Genomic DNA, 18,092 nt, shown 5'->3' with positions numbered 1-18,092 from the left:
GTCCTGCATTACCTTCAAAATAAAATTGCAGCCAGGAGTGGCGGCTCATGCTTCTAATCCCAGCACTTTGGGAGAGTGAGGCAGGCAACTCACTTGAGTCCAAGAGTTCTAGACCAGCCTGGGCAGCATGATGAACACCCGTCTCTATAAAAAAAAATGCAAAACATTTAGTAGGTTGCGAGCATGTAGTTCCAGCTACACTTGAGGGGAGGCTGAGCCCAGGAGATGGAGGTTGCAGTGAGCCGTGATTGCACCACTGCACCGGAGCTTGGGTGACAGAGGTAGACCCTGTCTTTAAATAAAACATTATTTTTATATTTAATATTTATTTTTCTTTTTATTTTTTGTAGAGACGAAGTTTCGCCATGTTGCCCAGGTTGGTCTTGAACTCCTGGGCTCAAGGGATCTACCTGCCTCAGCCTCCCAAAGTGCTGAGATTATAGGCATGAGTTGTATATTTTTTTCCTGTGGTTAAAGATCTCCTGAGCTTTCCATTTTAGGAGGATGTTTGCTATAACTCTTTGTTCTTTTTTTGCAGGGGTAGGGTGAGACATGGTCTTGCTCTGTGTCACCCAGGCTAGAGTACAGTGACACAATCACGACTCACTACAGCCTTGACTTTCCTGAGCTCAAGCGAGCCTCCTAACTCAGCCTCCTGAGTAGCTGGGACCAGATGCATGTGCCACCATGCCCAGCTTGTTTTTTTGTTTTTTTTTTCTTTTTTTTGGAGAGATGGGATCTCCCTCTGTTGCCCAGATGCACATGTTTTTGTTCTTAACTAATCTTTATACTGTCAGCATCTTGTACAGTGTTTGGTCTATCTATATAGCATAGGTGCTCAATAGTTGTTTGTGGGAACAAAGGAATGAGACCTTTCTCTTCTGAGGATTTAAACCTAAAAGGAGCTAGTTATCTTTTTGTGAGGAGATTGGGTTTAATATTTATGGATAGCTAGGTAGGAGCTGGTATGCTTTGGTTGGGATGGAAGGTTAAGCAAAGGTTATGTCTCGGGCAGAGTGTAGGAGTGAAATTTGTTTAGTATAAAAGGTTAAAACTTGTATGTAATTTCTCACTAATGAGTTATCATAATTGTCTCTTTGTTTTCTGGAGACTACAGAAGAATGAATGAAAATGGGTATTGTGACTGCGCCTCATCCCTAAGAAAGTATAAATTGCTTCCTTCTCTCTCTCTCTACTAATTCTAAGATGATTTTTATTTTCTTCCTAGATAACGGAGGAGATGATGGATCAGGCAAATGATAAAAAAGTGGCTGCTATTGAAGCCCTAAATGATGGTGAGTAATCTTCTTGCTACATTTCTATGGTAGTCAGAATATTTATTGCAGTAACTTAAATAGTGTAAAGTAGAAGAGAAGTTACATGGACCTGTCCTATACTGGAGAAGATAGTGTCCTATTATCCAGTCACCCCTTCCTCATTGATAAAAGAGGCTGAAATCACTTCTCTCTGCAAGGACAGATCCTTATTTGATTCAGTGCCTCTGATTTCCTGACCCTATCGTGGTGTTTTTCTGCTGAGAAGAGGCTTTAAAGAGGTGAAAGGCTTTAAAAAAAAAAAAAAAAAAAAGTAGTATTAGAACAGTGACCCTTAACTTTTTACATACTAATACCCTTGACAGATGATGTTCATAGGCATACCAATCTTCGTCCTAGTCAGAGCATGTTAGATTCTCTTGAGTAAATCCCCTCAGAGTGAGAAAGTGGTGATAGTATTCGGTTTTGTTTTTTGTTTGTTTGGTTGGTTGGTTTTTTTGAGACGGATTCTCACTCTGTTGCCCAGGCTGGAGTGCAGTGATGCGATCTCGGCTCACTACAACCTCCGCCTCCCGGGTTCAAGCAGTCCTCCTGCCTCAGCCTCCCGAGTAGCTGGGATTACAAGCGCGTACCACCATGCCCAGCTAATTTTTTGTATTTTTATTAGAGAAGGGGTTTCACCATGCTGGCCAGTCTGGTCTCGAACTCCTGACCTCGTGATCTGCCCGCCTCAGCCTCCCAAAGTGCTGGGATAACAGGCATGAGCCACTGCGCCCAGCCTCTTTTTTTAAAATATATTTATTTTTTTAACTCTCCAAGGTAACGATAGGTTATTATTTTTTTCTTTTTTCTGTTTTTCAGTTGTATTTTATTTTATTTTTTATTTTTGAGACAGAGTCGTGCTTTGTCGTCCAGGCTGGAATGCAGTGGCGTGATCTCGGCTCTCTGCAACCTCCACCCCAAGTCGAGCAATTCTCCTGCCTCAGCCTCCCTAGTAGCTGGGATTACAGGCGTGTGCTACCATCTCCAGCTAATTTTTGTATTTTTAGTAGAGACGGGGTTTCACTATGTTGGCCAGGCTGGTCTCAAATTCCTGACCTCGAGTGATGTGCCCGCCTCTGCCTCCCAAAGTGCTGGGATTGCAGACGCGAACCACTGCGCCCGGCCCATGGTAGTATTAAGTATAATGTTTGATCGGTTATAATTTGTAAGAACAAATCATATATAAACTTGGGTACTGTGGCTGCTTGAGTAATATTTCACTCTTTATAACATTTGATAGTGTGTCACAATGCCATAGTTGACTAGATGCTATTGTATAGTGCTCATGTGCATTTGGACTTCATTATTAGATTTAGAAGATGACTGAAGTTATTTTTAGAATGAGTTCAGTATTGATGTTCCGAGTTAGTACATATTTTAAACATTTTGTGATTCTACCACCTGATTAATTTAGCTCCTTAAAACATGTTTATACTGTTTTATACTGCAGTTGCCTTAATAGTTTACCTTCCTGAAAAATTTATTCCTTTATTGCTTTCTGTTTACTTTCCCTAGGTTATTCTTAGAGCTGTTTTTTATTCTACTCTTGCTTGTAACCTGTGATTAACTTTTGCATATATATTTAAGATCTTCATCGGAGGATTATAGACCTGCCAGACTAAGATCCTGTATTTTACTTCTCCAATCTTGTTTTCTCCAGTCAGACTTTACTGTTCTAGAATTTTTTTTTTTTTTTATTTATGCTATACTGTTTCTCTGGAAAGCTTTTCTTCACATATTTCAACTTTTAATTCATACCTATCAGTTGTTCCCAGCCATTGCTCTTCTGTACCATTCCTTTTCATCGCACGAAACTTTTGCTAATTTCCCTACCACCGAGACAGAGTCTTACTCTGCCACTCAGTTTGGAGTGCAGTGGCATGGTCATGGCTCACTGTAGCCTCAAGTTTTGTAGGCTCAAGCAATCTTCCTGAGTAGCTGGCAATACAGGTGCCTGCCACCATGCCTGGCTAATTATTATCTCTTTTTTTTTTTTTTGGTAGAGATAGGGTTTCATCCTGTTGCCCAGGCTTGTCTTGAACTCCTGGCCTCAAGCAGGCCTCCCAAGCTCAGCATCTGAAAGTGCTAGGATTACAGGTGTGAGGCACTGTGCCCGGCCCATTTTAAAATTTACTGTCTCGGCAATATGTAACAAAAGGAAAATGAGGCTATCACCTAATCATGTTTTTGTTTTCTCACTTTTTTCTGAAAACTCTGTTCATGTGCCTTTGTAAATTTAATCTAGTTCTGATTTTAGAATTTATGCAATTGTATAGTGTATTCTAAAGGATAAAAAATTAGTATTCTAAAGCAGGGGTTGTGAATCCAAGCTCCACCAAGGTTGGTGAAGGCAGTTTTGTTTGGAGAATGTAATTAAAACCTGGAGTATGGAGCCAGAGTGGTATGGTTTGAATCCCACGTCTGGCACTTAACTGTGGCTGCTTTCCCACTACAACAGCATCATTGAGTAGTTATGACAGATTGTATGGTCTGCAGAGATTAAAATAATTCTTATTTGGCCCTTTCCAGAAAACGTTTACCAACTCCTGAACTAAATGTATGGAGGAGCCATTTGTTTAGTTGGGAAGATACAGATTGGGAATAGATTTGGAAATGGGCTAGGAAATGGGAATTCAGTTTTTCAGTTTTGACTGGGCGTGGTGGTTCACACTTACAATCCCAGCACTTTGAGGGGCCAAAGCGAAAGGATCTCTTGAGTCCAGGAGTCCAAGATCAGCCTGGTCAACACAGTGAGACTCCATCTCTTAAACACAAAAAATTAGCTGGATGTGGTAGCACGTTTCTGTAATATGAGCTACTTGAGAGGCTGAGATGGGAGGTTCCCTTGAGGCTGGGAGGATCCTTTGAGCCCAGGAAGTTGAGGGTGCAGTGAGCTGTGATTGTGTCACTGCACTCCAACCTGGGTGACAGAGCAAGACCTTTTTTTTTTGAGACGGAGTTTCGGTCTTGTTGCCCAGACTGGAGTGCAATGGCACGATCTTGGCTCACCGCAACCTCCGCCTCCCGGGTTCAAGCGATTCTCCTGCCTCAGCTTCCCGAGTAGCTGGGATTACAGGCATGCGCCACCATATGCGGCTAATTTTATATTTTTAGTAGAGACGGGGTTTCTCCACGTTGGTCAGGCTGGTCTTGGTATTTCTCCATGTTGGTCAGGCTGGTCTTGAACTCCCGACCTCAGGTGATCCACCTGCCTCGGCCTCCCAAAGTGCTGAGATTACAGGCGTGAGCCACTGTGCCCGGCCAAGACCCTGTCATAAAAAAAATTTAGGTTTTGAACATGGTAGGTCTGAGTTGTTTATTAGACATTTAAGTGTAATTACCTGTAATAGATACCTGTAGTAGTAATTAATAAGACTGAGCATTTTTCTGTGTTGTTTTTGTGAGTTCTTTTCAAGTCCTTTACTCATTCGCTAACTGGCTAAGTATCTTTCACAGTGAATTGTGACATTTATTTAAAAATTTCTGTGTTCGGCCTGGCACAGTGGTAATCCCAGCTACTCAGAAGGCTGAGTTGGGGGGATTACTGGAGCCCAGGAGTTCCAGAGCAGCCTAGGTGACACAGTGAGGCCCAGTCTCTAAAAAATTTTTTTTAATTAGCCAGGTTTAGTGTTGTGGGCTTGTATTCCCAGCTACTCAGGAAGCTGAGGTGGGATGATCACTTCAGCCTGTGAGCTATGATCATGCCACTGTACTCTAGCCTATGTGACAGTTAGACCCTGTCTCTTAAAAAAAATTCTGTATTTGTCTTGCCTCCCCAAGATTTAGACTTTGTGCAAAGAACTCTTCTGATTCTATAGGGTGTTTTATTTGTTGAATGACATAAGGGATTAGTAAAGAAGCTAACTATGAGAATAGGACAAAATGAATTAAAGTATAGGTTATGGTCTTTTATGAATTCTAGTTTTCTTGAATTTTTGTACCATTTCTTTGAATTCAAATAATAAGCATATTGTTGTTTTCTTTTAAAATCAGCCCTGTGAAGTTAGCATGGGTTACTTTTCCTTTCTAAGCTTAATTTTTTCTTTTTAATTTAATGGATAAAAGAAAATCAATGGAATAAAATTAATTTATCTTATCCTTTAAATTGATTTTATCTTTTTACTTTTTTCTTTTCTTTTTCTTTTTATTTTTATTTTTTTGAGACGGAGTCGTGCTGTGTCACCCAGGCTGGAGTGCAGTGGTGATCTCGCCTCACTGGAAGCTCCGCCTCCCGGGTTCGCGCCACTCCTCAGCCTCCCAAGTAGCTGGGACTACAGGGCTCCGCCCCCACGCCCAGCTAAATTTTTGTATTTTTTAGTAGAGATGGAGTTTCACCGTGTTAGCCAGGATGGTCTCGATCTCCTGACCTCATGATTTGCCTGCCTTGGCCTCCCAAAGTGCTGGGATTACAGGTGTGAGCCACCGTGCCCGTCTACTTTTTCCTTAAACAGGATCAATATGGGTCATACTAAGAATGTGCTATTCTATTGTTAGTTAGGGGCTTACGTACCCAGAAATTGTCTTACCTCGTGAGTTACAGTATAGGTGTGGTAAGATTTGCTTTCAAGAGCCAGTTTTAGTATAACTTAGTTGTCTTTTTTATTTTTACTTGATTAAAAGAAAAATGTAAAAGACTTAACTGGATAACAGATCAAAACTTTTTATTAATATTTTTATCCTCTGAATATTTCTCGATAACTTTTGTTTCACTTTAGGTGAACTCCAGAAAGCCATTGACTTATTCACAGATGCCATCAAGCTGAATCCTCGCTTGGCCATTTTGTATGCCAAGAGGGCCAGGTGAGAACTCTAAACAGAAAAGCATCCCCTGGCAAATAATTTCTGCACATTTGTTTAAATAGAGTTGCTTCTATGTTGATCCCAAAACTTTTACTGAAATGAATACTTTTTAATAACACACTTATTTTTCAGTGTCTTCGTCAAATTACAGAAGCCAAATGCTGCCATCCGAGACTGTGACAGAGCCATTGAAATAAATCCTGATTCAGCTCAGCCTTACAAGTGGCGGGGGAAAGCACACAGGTAAATAATTGAATTTAATTATTTTCAGAACTCTTTACATTTAAATCTGATGTTTTAAGATGCTTTGTTTAAACAAAAACACAAAAGTTCCTAATGACTTAATTTTCAAATTAGTATGTACTTAGTATCAAGAAGTGAGATAGCTTGTAGACAGCTGCTTAAAAGGTAAAAGAAAAAAAAAAGAAATTTAAAAGAAGAAGTGAGAATATAGGAAGGAAGAAATAAAAAGTATTTTCATTTTTTTCATTCAAATAAAGCTACTCTTACCAGTTTTTGACTACATATGGCCAAATATAAGGTAAGGATTTTTACTTAAAATTAATTCCAGGAAAAGAAAGAATGATCTTTTATCAGTGTCCTTACAAATTTTCTCTTACTTTCAGACTCTGTAAGTTAGCATTGAACTACCAGTGTATTATAGAAGAAGGAGTATGCCAGCCTGAAACTACTTCAGTCACTGCTAGGCCACCTGAAAAATTAGGAGAAGGAGGGGGGGCATAAAGAGGTGAATTTAACCCAGATTAGTAATTATACCTTGCAGCAAAACTTAGGAATATTTGTATCTTGGGAATGAAGCGTTTAGTGACTTTCACATGTTACCTGGGTTGAAAGGGCTCAAATGTGGATGGAGATAAAGATGGATATGTTTTTAGGACAACTGTATTAGCTGACTCAGAGTAGCTCTAGTGGATTTTATGACACATGTTAAAGATAAACATTAAAAGTTGAAATAAAATTTATTAATGCTGTGTCAGCACAGGAAAAGCCCATGCATTGCTGTTGATCCTTTTGAAATCCCATTAGTCCAAGTATTTCTTTGCCTTCTAATACAAGACAGCGTTGGCTCATCTTGTGCTTTGCTTGTCTCAGACTGAAAATAAGCTATTTCTGTGGGAAATCGTGGTTCATTATAGTGGAAACTAAGATTTGATCACTGTGTCTGTTCATTGCTTCTGGTATGTACTGTTGTTTCAATGAACAGCTAGAAAAAAACACTTTAAAAATCATGAATTTAGGGAAAAAATTCTTGAAATTGTGAGTTTATACTGATATTTTCTATTAAAATTTAAGATTAAATGTTTTGTTTTACCTTTTAGTTTGTATTTTTGACACTTGTGTGGTAAAAATTTTTGTCCTAGTTTTACATTTACTTACTACAATGCTGTGATATACATAAAACTGTTTCAGAATTACAATACCTTAAAAACAGTATACACTCTAAGTAAAGTTTGAAGGTTTTTTGGGAAGTTTTTGTTTTGCTTTGTCTTTTGTTTCTACACAGAGTCTCACTCTGTCGCCCAGGCTGGAGTGCAGTGGTGCGATCTTGGCTCACTGCAACCTTCACCTCCCAGGTTCAAGTGATTATCCTGCCTCAGTCAGCCTCCTGAGTAGCTGGGATTACTTACAGTCGCGCCCCACCATGCCCAGCTAATGTTTTGTATTTTTGGTAGAGGGGGTTTCGCCTATTAGCCAGGCTATTCTCAAACTCCTGGCCTCAAGTGATCTGCCCTCCTTCCCCTCCCAAAGCATTGGGATTACAGGTGTGACCCAAGGATGTTCTTATTCTTAGAATATATATCCCACTTGAAATATACAGTCAAGATAACTATGAAAAGTTACTTGAATTCATTTTTTTCTGTGTAGCTTATGTTGTTAATGCAATACACAGTTTTTTGTTTTGTTTTGTTTTGTTTTGAGGCATTTTGCTCCTTCACCCAGGCTGGAGTGAAGTGGTGCGATCTTGGCTCACTGCACCCGCCCCGGGCTCAAGCGGTTCTCCTGCCTCAGCCTCCCAAGTAGCTGGGATTACAGGTGTGCGCTACCATGTCTGGCAAATTTTTTATATTAGAGATGAGGTTTTGCCACATTGGCCAGGCTGGTCTTGAACTCCTGTCCTCAGGTGATCCACCAGCCTCAGCCTCCCAAAGTGCTAGGATAATAGGCATGAGCCATCGCGCCTAGCCACACCTTCTTTCTTTTCTTTTTTTTTTTTTTTTGAGATGGAGTCTTCCTCTGTCACCCAGGCTAGAGTGCAGTGGCGCGATCTCTGCTCACTGCAAGCTCCGCCTCCTGGGTTCACGCCATTCTCCTGCCTCAGCCTCCTGAGTAGCTGGGACTACAGGTGCCTGCCACCACGCCTGGTTTTTTGTATTTTTAGTAGAGATGGGGTTTCACCGGGTTAGCCAGGATGGTCTTGATCTCCTGACCTCGCGATCTGCCCGCCTCGGCCTCCCAAAGTGCTGGGATTACAGACGTGAGCCACCGCTCCCAGCCACACAGCTTCTTATTTCTGTTTGTATTCAGGTTTAGGATTTGCTTTATTTCCATTTTTCTGATTTTATTTTTTGAGTATGTAAAGCATTTAAATGTTCGAAGAGTTACACCTGAGTTAAAAGGTATACCCACTGAATTCTCAATTTTCGTTGCTGTCTCCTCTGCCCCATTTTCACCTACTGTCACCAACCTTTAGTTTCTGGTTTACTTGTTCTGAGTTTTTTGTAAAGCCTGTACACATGTATTATTTTCTCTTCTGTCTTACATAGAAGGTAGCTAAAAGCTAACACATTATGTTAGTCCTGGTTTGGGTGAGTTGAAAGTTACTGGTCTACGTACTTAGAAAATTACGATATTCTGAATTAAGAAAGATTTTGTTTGTTTTTTAGCTTTTAGTAGAAAAGCAGCTTTAAATAGAGGAAATTTAAATGTTTTCAGGTTTTTATAGAGTTAACTAAAATGGGATATAGTAATTGAATTGGTTGGTGAAAGTTTATAGTTAATATTTAACTTAAGCCTGTTTTAGAACAATCCTTTTTTGTAAGGAAGAAAGATATCATGCCACATAGGTGAATATGTATAAAAGGCTCCTAAAATGAGTGTAAATCTGTTTCAGACTTCTAGGCCACTGGGAAGAAGCAGCCCATGATCTTGCCCTTGCCTGTAAATTGGATTATGATGAAGATGCTAGTGCAATGCTGAAAGAAGTTCAACCTAGGGTATGTCAAAGTAGAGAAAGGGAAAGTCATTAGTTAAATACTCCATCGCTGTAGTGCTTAGCCCCCGACAGCTGTAATTCATCTGAAAAACAGGCAAAGAAACAAACCATTGGAAGATATAATCTGTAATTGCTGAAGTTAGTGCTCAACTCTGGAGATCTCATTAGGTTTTCATGCTTTCATTTCTCATGCATTATTAGAGCAAACTCTGTTTTTGTTTGGAAGCCTGCAGTGGAATTATAACCAGAAAATTAGAAAAGGGGGTATCAGGTTTACAACAAGGAAACAAATAGAAAATCTATAATTAGCATTACCCAGGATTGAATCTGATGTGTCCTTATTTATCATAGGTGTGTACAACCACTTTATAAAGCAAGAAGACCTTGTGGAAGTTAAGAAGTTTCAGGCTTTCCGGCCAGGCGCGGTGGCTCATGCCTGTAATCCCAGCACTTTGGGAGGCCGAGGCAGGTGGATCATGAGGTCAGGAGTTCAAGACCAGCCTGGCCAACGTAGTGAAACCCTGTCTCTACTAAAAGTACAAAAAATTAGCCAGGTGTGGTGGCATGCGCCTACGTAGTCCCAGCTACTCGGGAGGCTGAGGCAGGAGAATCACTTGAACCTGGGAGGTGGAAGGTTGCAGTGAGCCAAGATCACGCCACAGCACTCCAGCCTGGGTGACAGAGCGAGGCTGTCTTAATAAAACAAAGAAGTTTCAATCTTTTAAAAATAATAATATTGAATCCCAAAAGTAGAACATTCCAGCTTTTAAGGATGATTTTTATCTAAAATTGTTGGTTAAAATAATTTTAATGTGTTTACATGGTAAATCCTTCATTTTGTGGGAAGTTCAGCTGTCAAGAATTTACTCTCAGAGATTTTAAGATAGTGGGAATTGTATTGAATTTAATTATTTACTGCCAGAGAGTTCATTTGGTTTTCTGTTTTCTTCTTAAAATAGGGCAAAGTTGTAACTTTGTCAGCAAAGTGTAAACAAGCTAAAGTGACAGTTGAATATGAATCTCTTAAATGTATTTTATTCTCTGAGGAAATAACATCCAGAGCATTTATTTGATACTAGTGTCTGGTATACATATTTACATTTTTCCCTCTTAATCCCTATAGCAATTTGATAATATTAAATATTTCTTCCTCTCCCATTTTATGGATACAGAAACTTAAATATACTGTGGCATATACTTGGGGTATGTGTTCCCAGTCTCTGCCTTCCCACGGCAGACATCCGTAATAATACTCTTCCTACTGAATTCAGCTGTCCATCTGAAACCTAAACACTGTGTATCTGATAGAAACTAGCAGGCAAGAATTGTCATGCACTTAGAAACCTGTTTGTTAATCTTTGAGCTTAATTGTTTGAGATTATAACATTTCTAACTTCAAATCCCAGGCCCCTTTACTCTGTTTTACAGTGCCTCATGCAGTTGAGGTTGGTTTTTTTAAAGGCTTAGCTTGTGTTAGGTCTTTTTCTACATGACAAATCTGTCATTTTTCTGAACTGCATGTTGAATTAAACATCTCTCTACAAAGAATATTTGTGTTGATGTTATTCAGCTTTTGGAGCAAGCTTATTTTGCTATGGCTCTTTTTTCTAGGCACAGAAAATTGCAGAACATCGGAGAAAGTATGAGCGAAAACGTGAAGAGCGAGAGATCAAAGAAAGAATAGAACGAGTTAAGAAGGCTCGAGAAGAGCATGAGAGAGCCCAGAGGGTAAATTTCCTATAGCTAAGCCATGAAAGGAAAATACAGCAAATTATGTAGAGGCTTTAGGACACTAAAATTCTAATTCCTGGCTCTTTTATTTAATGCTGGCTACAGTTCTATAGAGTAATGATATTACTTATGGGGAGTCTCCTTTCACTGTATCTAATTTGGGGGACATTTTTAGTCATAAATTATTCAGTGAGCTTTTATTTCACCATTTTATATTCTTGTTTGTGTTTTTATAAAATCAGGAGTTTTTCCAGGTCAAGTAATTGAAATGTGACAGTATTATTGTTTGATCTTTTGAGGATGCTTCGCCAGATTAATTAAATTTATGATTCCTCCTCTCTTCCAACAGTGGATGTGTTGCTATTTAAAAATGATTCTAGCAGGGCAAGGTGGCAAGTGCCTATAGTCCCAGCTCTTGGGAGGCTGCGGTGGGAGGTTCACTTGAGCCCAGGAGTTCGAGACTAGCCTGGGCAACATAGTGTGATGCTACAATAATTCACCTACTTATTTCTAACATTATTGAATGAAAGAACATGAAAGAACCTAAGGCTGTATTATATAATATGTTACATTCTAATTTTTTGTCCATTTAATATTAAGCATCATACTTGATTTTAAGGTTATAGTTTATAATCTTTAAAAGTAATTTATCTCCTTGATATTTAAAAGCAATATATCTCCTCGATAATTTTAAAACTACATAGGAGGGATATTTATTTTTTGTTCATTTTCTCTTTTAAAAAGCAGCAAAAACAAATCAATAAATCTACATTTGTATTATGTAGGGAGAGTAACGGAAAAGATGTACCTAGGAAACAAAAGTCATGGTAGTCTTGGTAATCTAGCCATGTCCTTCCCTATGGGTGTTTTAAAGCCAGGATGAATTTAGAGTTTTCATATTAGTACTGTAAATTGTTTTCCAGGTTTGCTTGTTTCCAGAGTAGAAGTAAAACACTTTACTTGAAATTATTACCAAGAATAATGCCCACTGAGAATCCAGTTGGAAAAAATGTTTGAAGAGGGTATGAAGTATATCCTTCAGTTCAGTATTGCCATCTACTAGGTTTACAATTTTTTCATGGTCTTGCATGGACAGGTTGCATGGACAGCACTTATTTCTTCTTCTATTATATAATTTATTTCCTTTTGTATCAAAGGAGGAAGAAGCCAGACGACAGTCAGGAGCTCAGTATGGCTCTTTTCCAGGTATATTTAAAGAAAAGTTAAAACTGTTTTGTTCTATTATACAGTGATATTTTAATATAATACTTAATATTTATTATAAAGTGATATTCTTATTTTGTTCTCTTATACAGTGATATTCATGAAGAACCTAGGTAAAAGAAATGATGGAATTATTAGGCATAAAAATGATGTTTTTTGTCCAGTGTAAAAATAGCATATTTTTCTTCCAAATGTGATCAGAAATTGCTAGTGAGGCAAATCTTTGAATACCAGAGGACAGGACTAACACAGAGATAGAAGAGACGGAAAAGGCACGCAGAAGATTTATTGAGTACTTCCTGATTACGACAGTGTGGAATTTATATAAAGACCAGGACAAGACTTAATTTTTTGTTTTTTAAACAACTGTCTCCAGTTGTTTAATGATAACTAGCTTTCTCTTAAGGAAAGTTTTTAGAGGCTACGTATGCTTATATGTCACTGGTTAGAACTTAGTTGCATGATCCGATGCTAGAAAATCTAGCCTTTATTCTGAAAGAGTATGTGCACAGCAACAGAAAACAAACCTAGAACAAATATTGAGGATGACCTGCTGTTTGAAGAAAAAGCAAGAAATTAAATTTAGCTCATAGTTTACTTCCTATGTAAAATATAAATAATCTTATTGTCAGATACCTTTGTTTTAGAAAGTGACTGCTAATGTTGGGCTAGTACTAGAGAGAATTTTCTGTTATGTACATTTTATTTAGATTTGACAAGCTTTGGGTCAGTAATTTCGTTACGGGTAGGCACTAATTTTTCAAAGCTTTGGGATAAGTAGGGGCAGCAAGAGAAACTAGAAGTTGTTTTATGGTCCCCTTAGATTTCTTCATCTCTGATTGTTAGTTATTAATGGCCATATTTTAATTAACTGTTGAAGCAGGTAGAAATGACTTTATCACATGTTTCCTTCTTTAAAACGGCTTTACTTACAGTGACCCTTTGTAGAATACATTAATGTTGTCTTTCTCTATATTATTTTTTTTTTTTTTATTGAGACAGAGCCTCGCTCTGTCGCCCAGGCTGGAGTGCAGTGGCGCGATCTCGGCTCACTGCAAGCTCCGCCTGCCGGGTTCACGCCATTCTCCTGCCTCAGCCTCCCGAGTAGCTGGGACTACAGGCGCCCGCCACCACGCCTGGCTAATTTTTTTTTTTGTATTTTTAGTAGAGACAGGGTTTCACCATGTTAGCCAGGATGGTCTCGATCTCCTGACCTCGTGATCTGCCCGCCTCGGCCTCCCAAAGTGCTGGGATTATAGGCTTGAGCCACCACACCCAGCCATCTTTCTCTATATTATTAATTGTAATTTTAGAATATCTCCAGTAGACATACAGGTTTATGATATTGAAGAACAGAGTAGATTATTTGGGTTTATAATCTAACAAATTATACTGAGAAAAAAAAATCCTTTTTGCTAGAGCATTATTCTCTGTAAAGACGTACCAGGAATTCTTGTTAAAAATCCAGGTTTCCAGTTTCACTTTCAGAGAATTTTTATTTTATTTGAAATGGAAATGAAAAATCAACAGATAAGCCTTTTAAGGTCGTCCTGAACTGAAGGAAGATCTATGCTAGATGAGTATAGTTGAAACAAAAACCTAAACTAAACTTGTATGAATTAATTTTAAATTGAAACAGACAAATATTCAAGAATGGAGAGTTGAAAGATGATCAAAATGACTAGCTTTATAATCTAAGATAATTATACAATTTATAATTATCTAAGGAACTGTTAGATGACTCTTCGTTTTTAAGGTGAGATTAGTCTTTTTTAACAGTGTTATTACTAGAAAAAAGTTGCTGAGCACGGTGGCTCACACTGGTAATCCCAGCACTTTGGGAGGTTGAGGGAGGCAGGCAGGTCACCTGGGGTCAGGAGTTCGAGAGCGGCCCGGCCAACTTGATATAAAAATATAAAACATATTTATAAAAATAAAAAATATATTTATGAAAATATAAAAATTAGGCATAGTGGTGCGTGCCTGTAGTCTCAGCTACTCAGAAGGCTGAGGCAGGAGAATTGCTTAAACCCGGGAGGCAGAGGTTGCAGTCAGCCAAGATGGCACCACTGCACTCTAGCCTGGGCGACAGAGCAAGACTCCGTCTCAAAACAAACAAAAATAAAAAACAGTGTTATTACTAGAAAAAAGTTAATCCAGGAGGTAGCAAAGTCTGATTTACAGCCTTGTTTTTAAAGAGATAATTAGAAGCTATAACTTGTGTCTTGTTGCAGTCTGGTTAGAATTTTCAGACTCTTCAGACTACTTTGTGCTTAGTGGCACCCATATTCTTTGAACCTGTACTTTTTGTGGATGAAATATTGTGTCAGAATATTTGGGAGTATGATTAGTGTCTATTCATTTTTTATTACAGGTGGCTTTCCTGGGGGAATGCCTGGTAATTTTCCCGGAGGAATGCCTGGAATGGGAGGGGGCATGCCTGGAATGGCTGGAATGCCTGGACTCAATGAAATTCTTAGTGATCCAGAGGTTCTTGCAGCCATGCAGGTAAGACTTGGAAGAAAAACTTTGGACTTTGTATCATTAAGGCAATTCTTTCATAATTCTGTGTGGAGACAAAGGTTACTCTCATAGCTATTTTTTATTTATCACAGTTACTAAATAGCTAATTATGCAGGAGTGACATTTATTTTCTTTATGCAGAGTGAGTAACTTAAATTTTTAAAACTAGGAAATACTTAGTAGCAATTGGCAATTATATCCAGTTGTCCTTTTCTTTGTATCAAAATTGTGCTTTTTTCATCATACAGTTCAAATGACTTAATTCAGCTTGATTTTGATACTTCAAGGACTCATCTAAACCCCATTTAACTTAACTATCACCAAATTACAGGTCTAAATAAGAGATGGAATTTAGGATAATAAACTTATTGACCCAGTAGGACACTTTTTAAATACTAATGAACCCTTTCTTTTCAGGATCCAGAAGTTATGGTGGCTTTCCAGGATGTGGCTCAGAACCCAGCAAATATGTCAAAATACCAGAGCAACCCAAAGGTTATGAATCTCATCAGTAAATTGTCAGCCAAATTTGGAGGTCAAGCGTAATGTCCTTCTGATAAAGCCCTTGCTGAAGGAAAAGCAACCTAGATCACCTTATGGATGTCGCAATAATACAAACCAGTGTACCTCTGACCTTCTCATCAAGAGAGCTGGGGTGCTTTGAAGATAATCCCTACCCCCTCCCCCAAATGCAGCTGAAGCATTTTACAGTGGTTTGCCATTAGGGTATTCATTCAGATAATGTTTTCCTACTAGGAATTACAAACTTTAAACACTTTTTAAATCTTCAAAATATTTAAAACAAATTTAAAGGGTCTGTTAATTCTTATATTTTTCTTTACTAATCATTTTGGATTTTTTTCTTTGAATTATTGGCAGGGAATATACTTATGTATGGAAGATTACTGCTCTGAGTGAAATAAAAGTTATTAGTGCGAGGCAAACAACTCATTTGAGGATAAAGTTTGTGTTGGATATGTGGTTCCTGATGCATTTTGATTTGTCTTTTTAAATGCTTTATCTTTTTCTTTAAAGATTTATTTCAGTAAAACTAATTGGGACCACCCGTATTTCAGTAGGACCTGGGTAGGGATTGGAAGTACTTGGCAGGGCAGCAGCAATCTGGCTGTGTTTGATATAACATGCATCCTTGGGCAGGTTGCCCTTAAATCTTACACTGTGGTGAAGGGATGATTTTTTTTGTAATGCTGCAGTAGAGTTGGAGTACTTAGTTCTCTTGTTGTCCAGTATATCTAATAAGTGTTTTTCATATTATTTCCACGTAAGGGAAATAAGGGTAGTACTTTTCTTTTTATATTTCTATGCTTAAAATTCTCTTTCCTAGTCAAAAATTGCCCAAACCTGTGTTTGCTTTCTGCTTGCTACATTTGTCTCCCTTACTTTTCTTGAGCTAAAGACAGGCTTTTTCCACCGGCATCATCACTGCTATCATCATTAACAGCATAATTATACAAGCGTATTTAATGCTGAGTTTAATTTAATATGTAATACATATGGTAATTGTAGGGTAATACCCACAACAACTGTAGTTTCTTACTTGGCCAAGAGAATGCTTATTTAAGTGTTAGATTTCCATTCTGGCAAAATCTTGCCGTATCAGAAGACATTGGAAAGAGGGATTCCCTTTGGTGTTTGGTCTTCTACTTAGAAAAACCTATTGCAGTTAGTTTATCTTGTAGTATTCATCTTTGTATTCTGAAGATAAGGTTTGAATTAAATTGATACACACAGAGGGGAACTGATTTTTTTTATCCAATGTGAATTATAAATGAGATAATCCACAGTTATTCATTGTGGAGTTGTTGAGACTATGAAAGACTCATTGTCTTTGTATTCAGTTCTTAAATAGTGTAACCATATCCCCACCTCTGCTTGCTTTCTTTCCCTCCCCTCCAATGATAAAGAAAATGATAAATTTTCTGTTGTGCATTCAATTCTTATTTTAAATAAGACTAAGTATAGGCATTGTACCTGACATTGCTACGTTTCTACCAATGTTTCAATTTAAAGTGCTAGTGTTTAAAAACATTTTCAAGGGATAAGGCCTTCCGTATTTCGCTTATTTGAAGAATCAGTGGTAGGAGCAGTGAAGTAAATTCTATGGAGTACATTTCTAAAATAGCACATTTCTGAAATCATAAATAAGTTTATTCAGGTTCTAACCCTTTGCTGTACACAAGCAGACAGAAATGCATCTGTTACATAAATGAGAAAAAGCTATTATGCTGATGGAGCATGCTTTTTAAATCCTTTAAAAACACTCACCATATAAACTTGCATTTGAGCTTGTGTGTTCTTTTTGTTAATGTGTAGAGTTCTCCTTTCTCGAAATTGCCAGTGTGTACTTGGCTTAACTCAAGAACAGTTTCTTCTGGATTCCTTATTTGATTTATTTAACCTAATTATATTCTAATATTGCAAATATTACCATAAGTGGGTAAAAGTAAAATTCCTCTTCTGAAAATGTGTCCTGTGCTTTTAGATTTTTAAATTCCATAATATACATTCTTAATTTTCAACTCAATATTCTAAACCAGAAATGTTTTCTTGTACTGATGCTATCAGAAGGAAGTTTTTTCTGCTTAAAAATATAGTTATATTTCTAGCTGTCTTTAAAATACGGTTTCAAACTAGATATTGGGCAGGTGCGGTGGCTCACACCTGTAATACCAACACTTTTGGGAGGCCGAGGCGGGCAGATCGTCTGAGGTGAGGAGTTCAAGACCAGCCTGGCCAACATGGCGAAATCCCGTCTCTACTAAAAATACAAAAGCTAGCCAGGCATGGTGTTGGGCACCTGTAATTCCAGCTACTCCGGAGGCTGAGTCAGGAGAATCACTTGAACCTGGGAGACAGAGGTTGCAGTGAGCTGAGATCACGAAACACAGTCTCAAAAAACAAAAACTAGTTATTAATTTCCCCCCCCACCCCCGACTTTTTGTAGCATATGTTCTATTTTACGTCTCTGGTACTCAGGTTATTTACTAGGTATATTAGGCTGCAGACTATTAAGTGCTGCAAACAAGAACCCCTAAAAAAACATGTACTTTATTTTGGGTAGCTGTTCAGAGGCAGGCATTCTGCCATACTTAGAAGGTAGCTTCCATTTCTAGTCCAAAGTTGCTTGCTCTGGTGCTCATTCTCCAATTGAGGAAATAGGAGAAGGGGGCTCTGGGAAACACGCTGAGATACTGAAGATAATATATGATGTTAACATTTTATTACTTCTAATATCCCATTGG

At 38.2% G+C, this 18,092-nt stretch overlaps 1 protein-coding gene across 3 annotated transcripts in view; it reads left to right on the top strand.

The window, feature by feature from the left end:
* The window catches only part of ST13 (ST13 Hsp70 interacting protein), a 31,847-nt gene extending 15,077 nt beyond the window's left edge, over positions 1–16,770 (top strand). The window contains exons 5-12 of one of the 3 annotated variants that reach the window (XR_010156026.1): positions 1,229–1,295; positions 6,032–6,116; positions 6,249–6,359; positions 9,250–9,352; positions 10,963–11,079; positions 12,006–12,288; positions 14,681–14,814; positions 15,247–15,776. Coding sequence is in view for 2 of the 3 variants with exons in the window: in XM_001167706.7 (XP_001167706.1) it covers positions 1,229–1,295; positions 6,032–6,116; positions 6,249–6,359; positions 9,250–9,352; positions 10,963–11,079; positions 12,240–12,288; positions 14,681–14,814; positions 15,247–15,375 (795 nt within the window). In the remaining variant the exon portion in view is untranslated. Of the gene's footprint in view, positions 1–1,228; positions 1,296–6,031; positions 6,117–6,248; positions 6,360–9,249; positions 9,353–10,962; positions 11,080–12,005; positions 12,289–14,680; positions 14,815–15,246 lie in introns of all 3 variants that reach the window. The other 2 variants (XM_001167706.7, XM_009438478.5) reach the window with 2 other exon arrangements.
* Positions 16,771–18,092: the final 1,322 nt, after the last annotated feature.

The sequence above is a fragment of the Pan troglodytes genome, chromosome 23, assembly GCF_028858775.2.
Source record: "Pan troglodytes isolate AG18354 chromosome 23, NHGRI_mPanTro3-v2.0_pri, whole genome shotgun sequence".
NCBI classification, from domain to species: domain Eukaryota; kingdom Metazoa; phylum Chordata; class Mammalia; order Primates; family Hominidae; genus Pan; species Pan troglodytes.
Note: the sequence above shows the minus strand (reverse complement) of the source record. Positions and strands in the feature narration are given on the sequence as shown.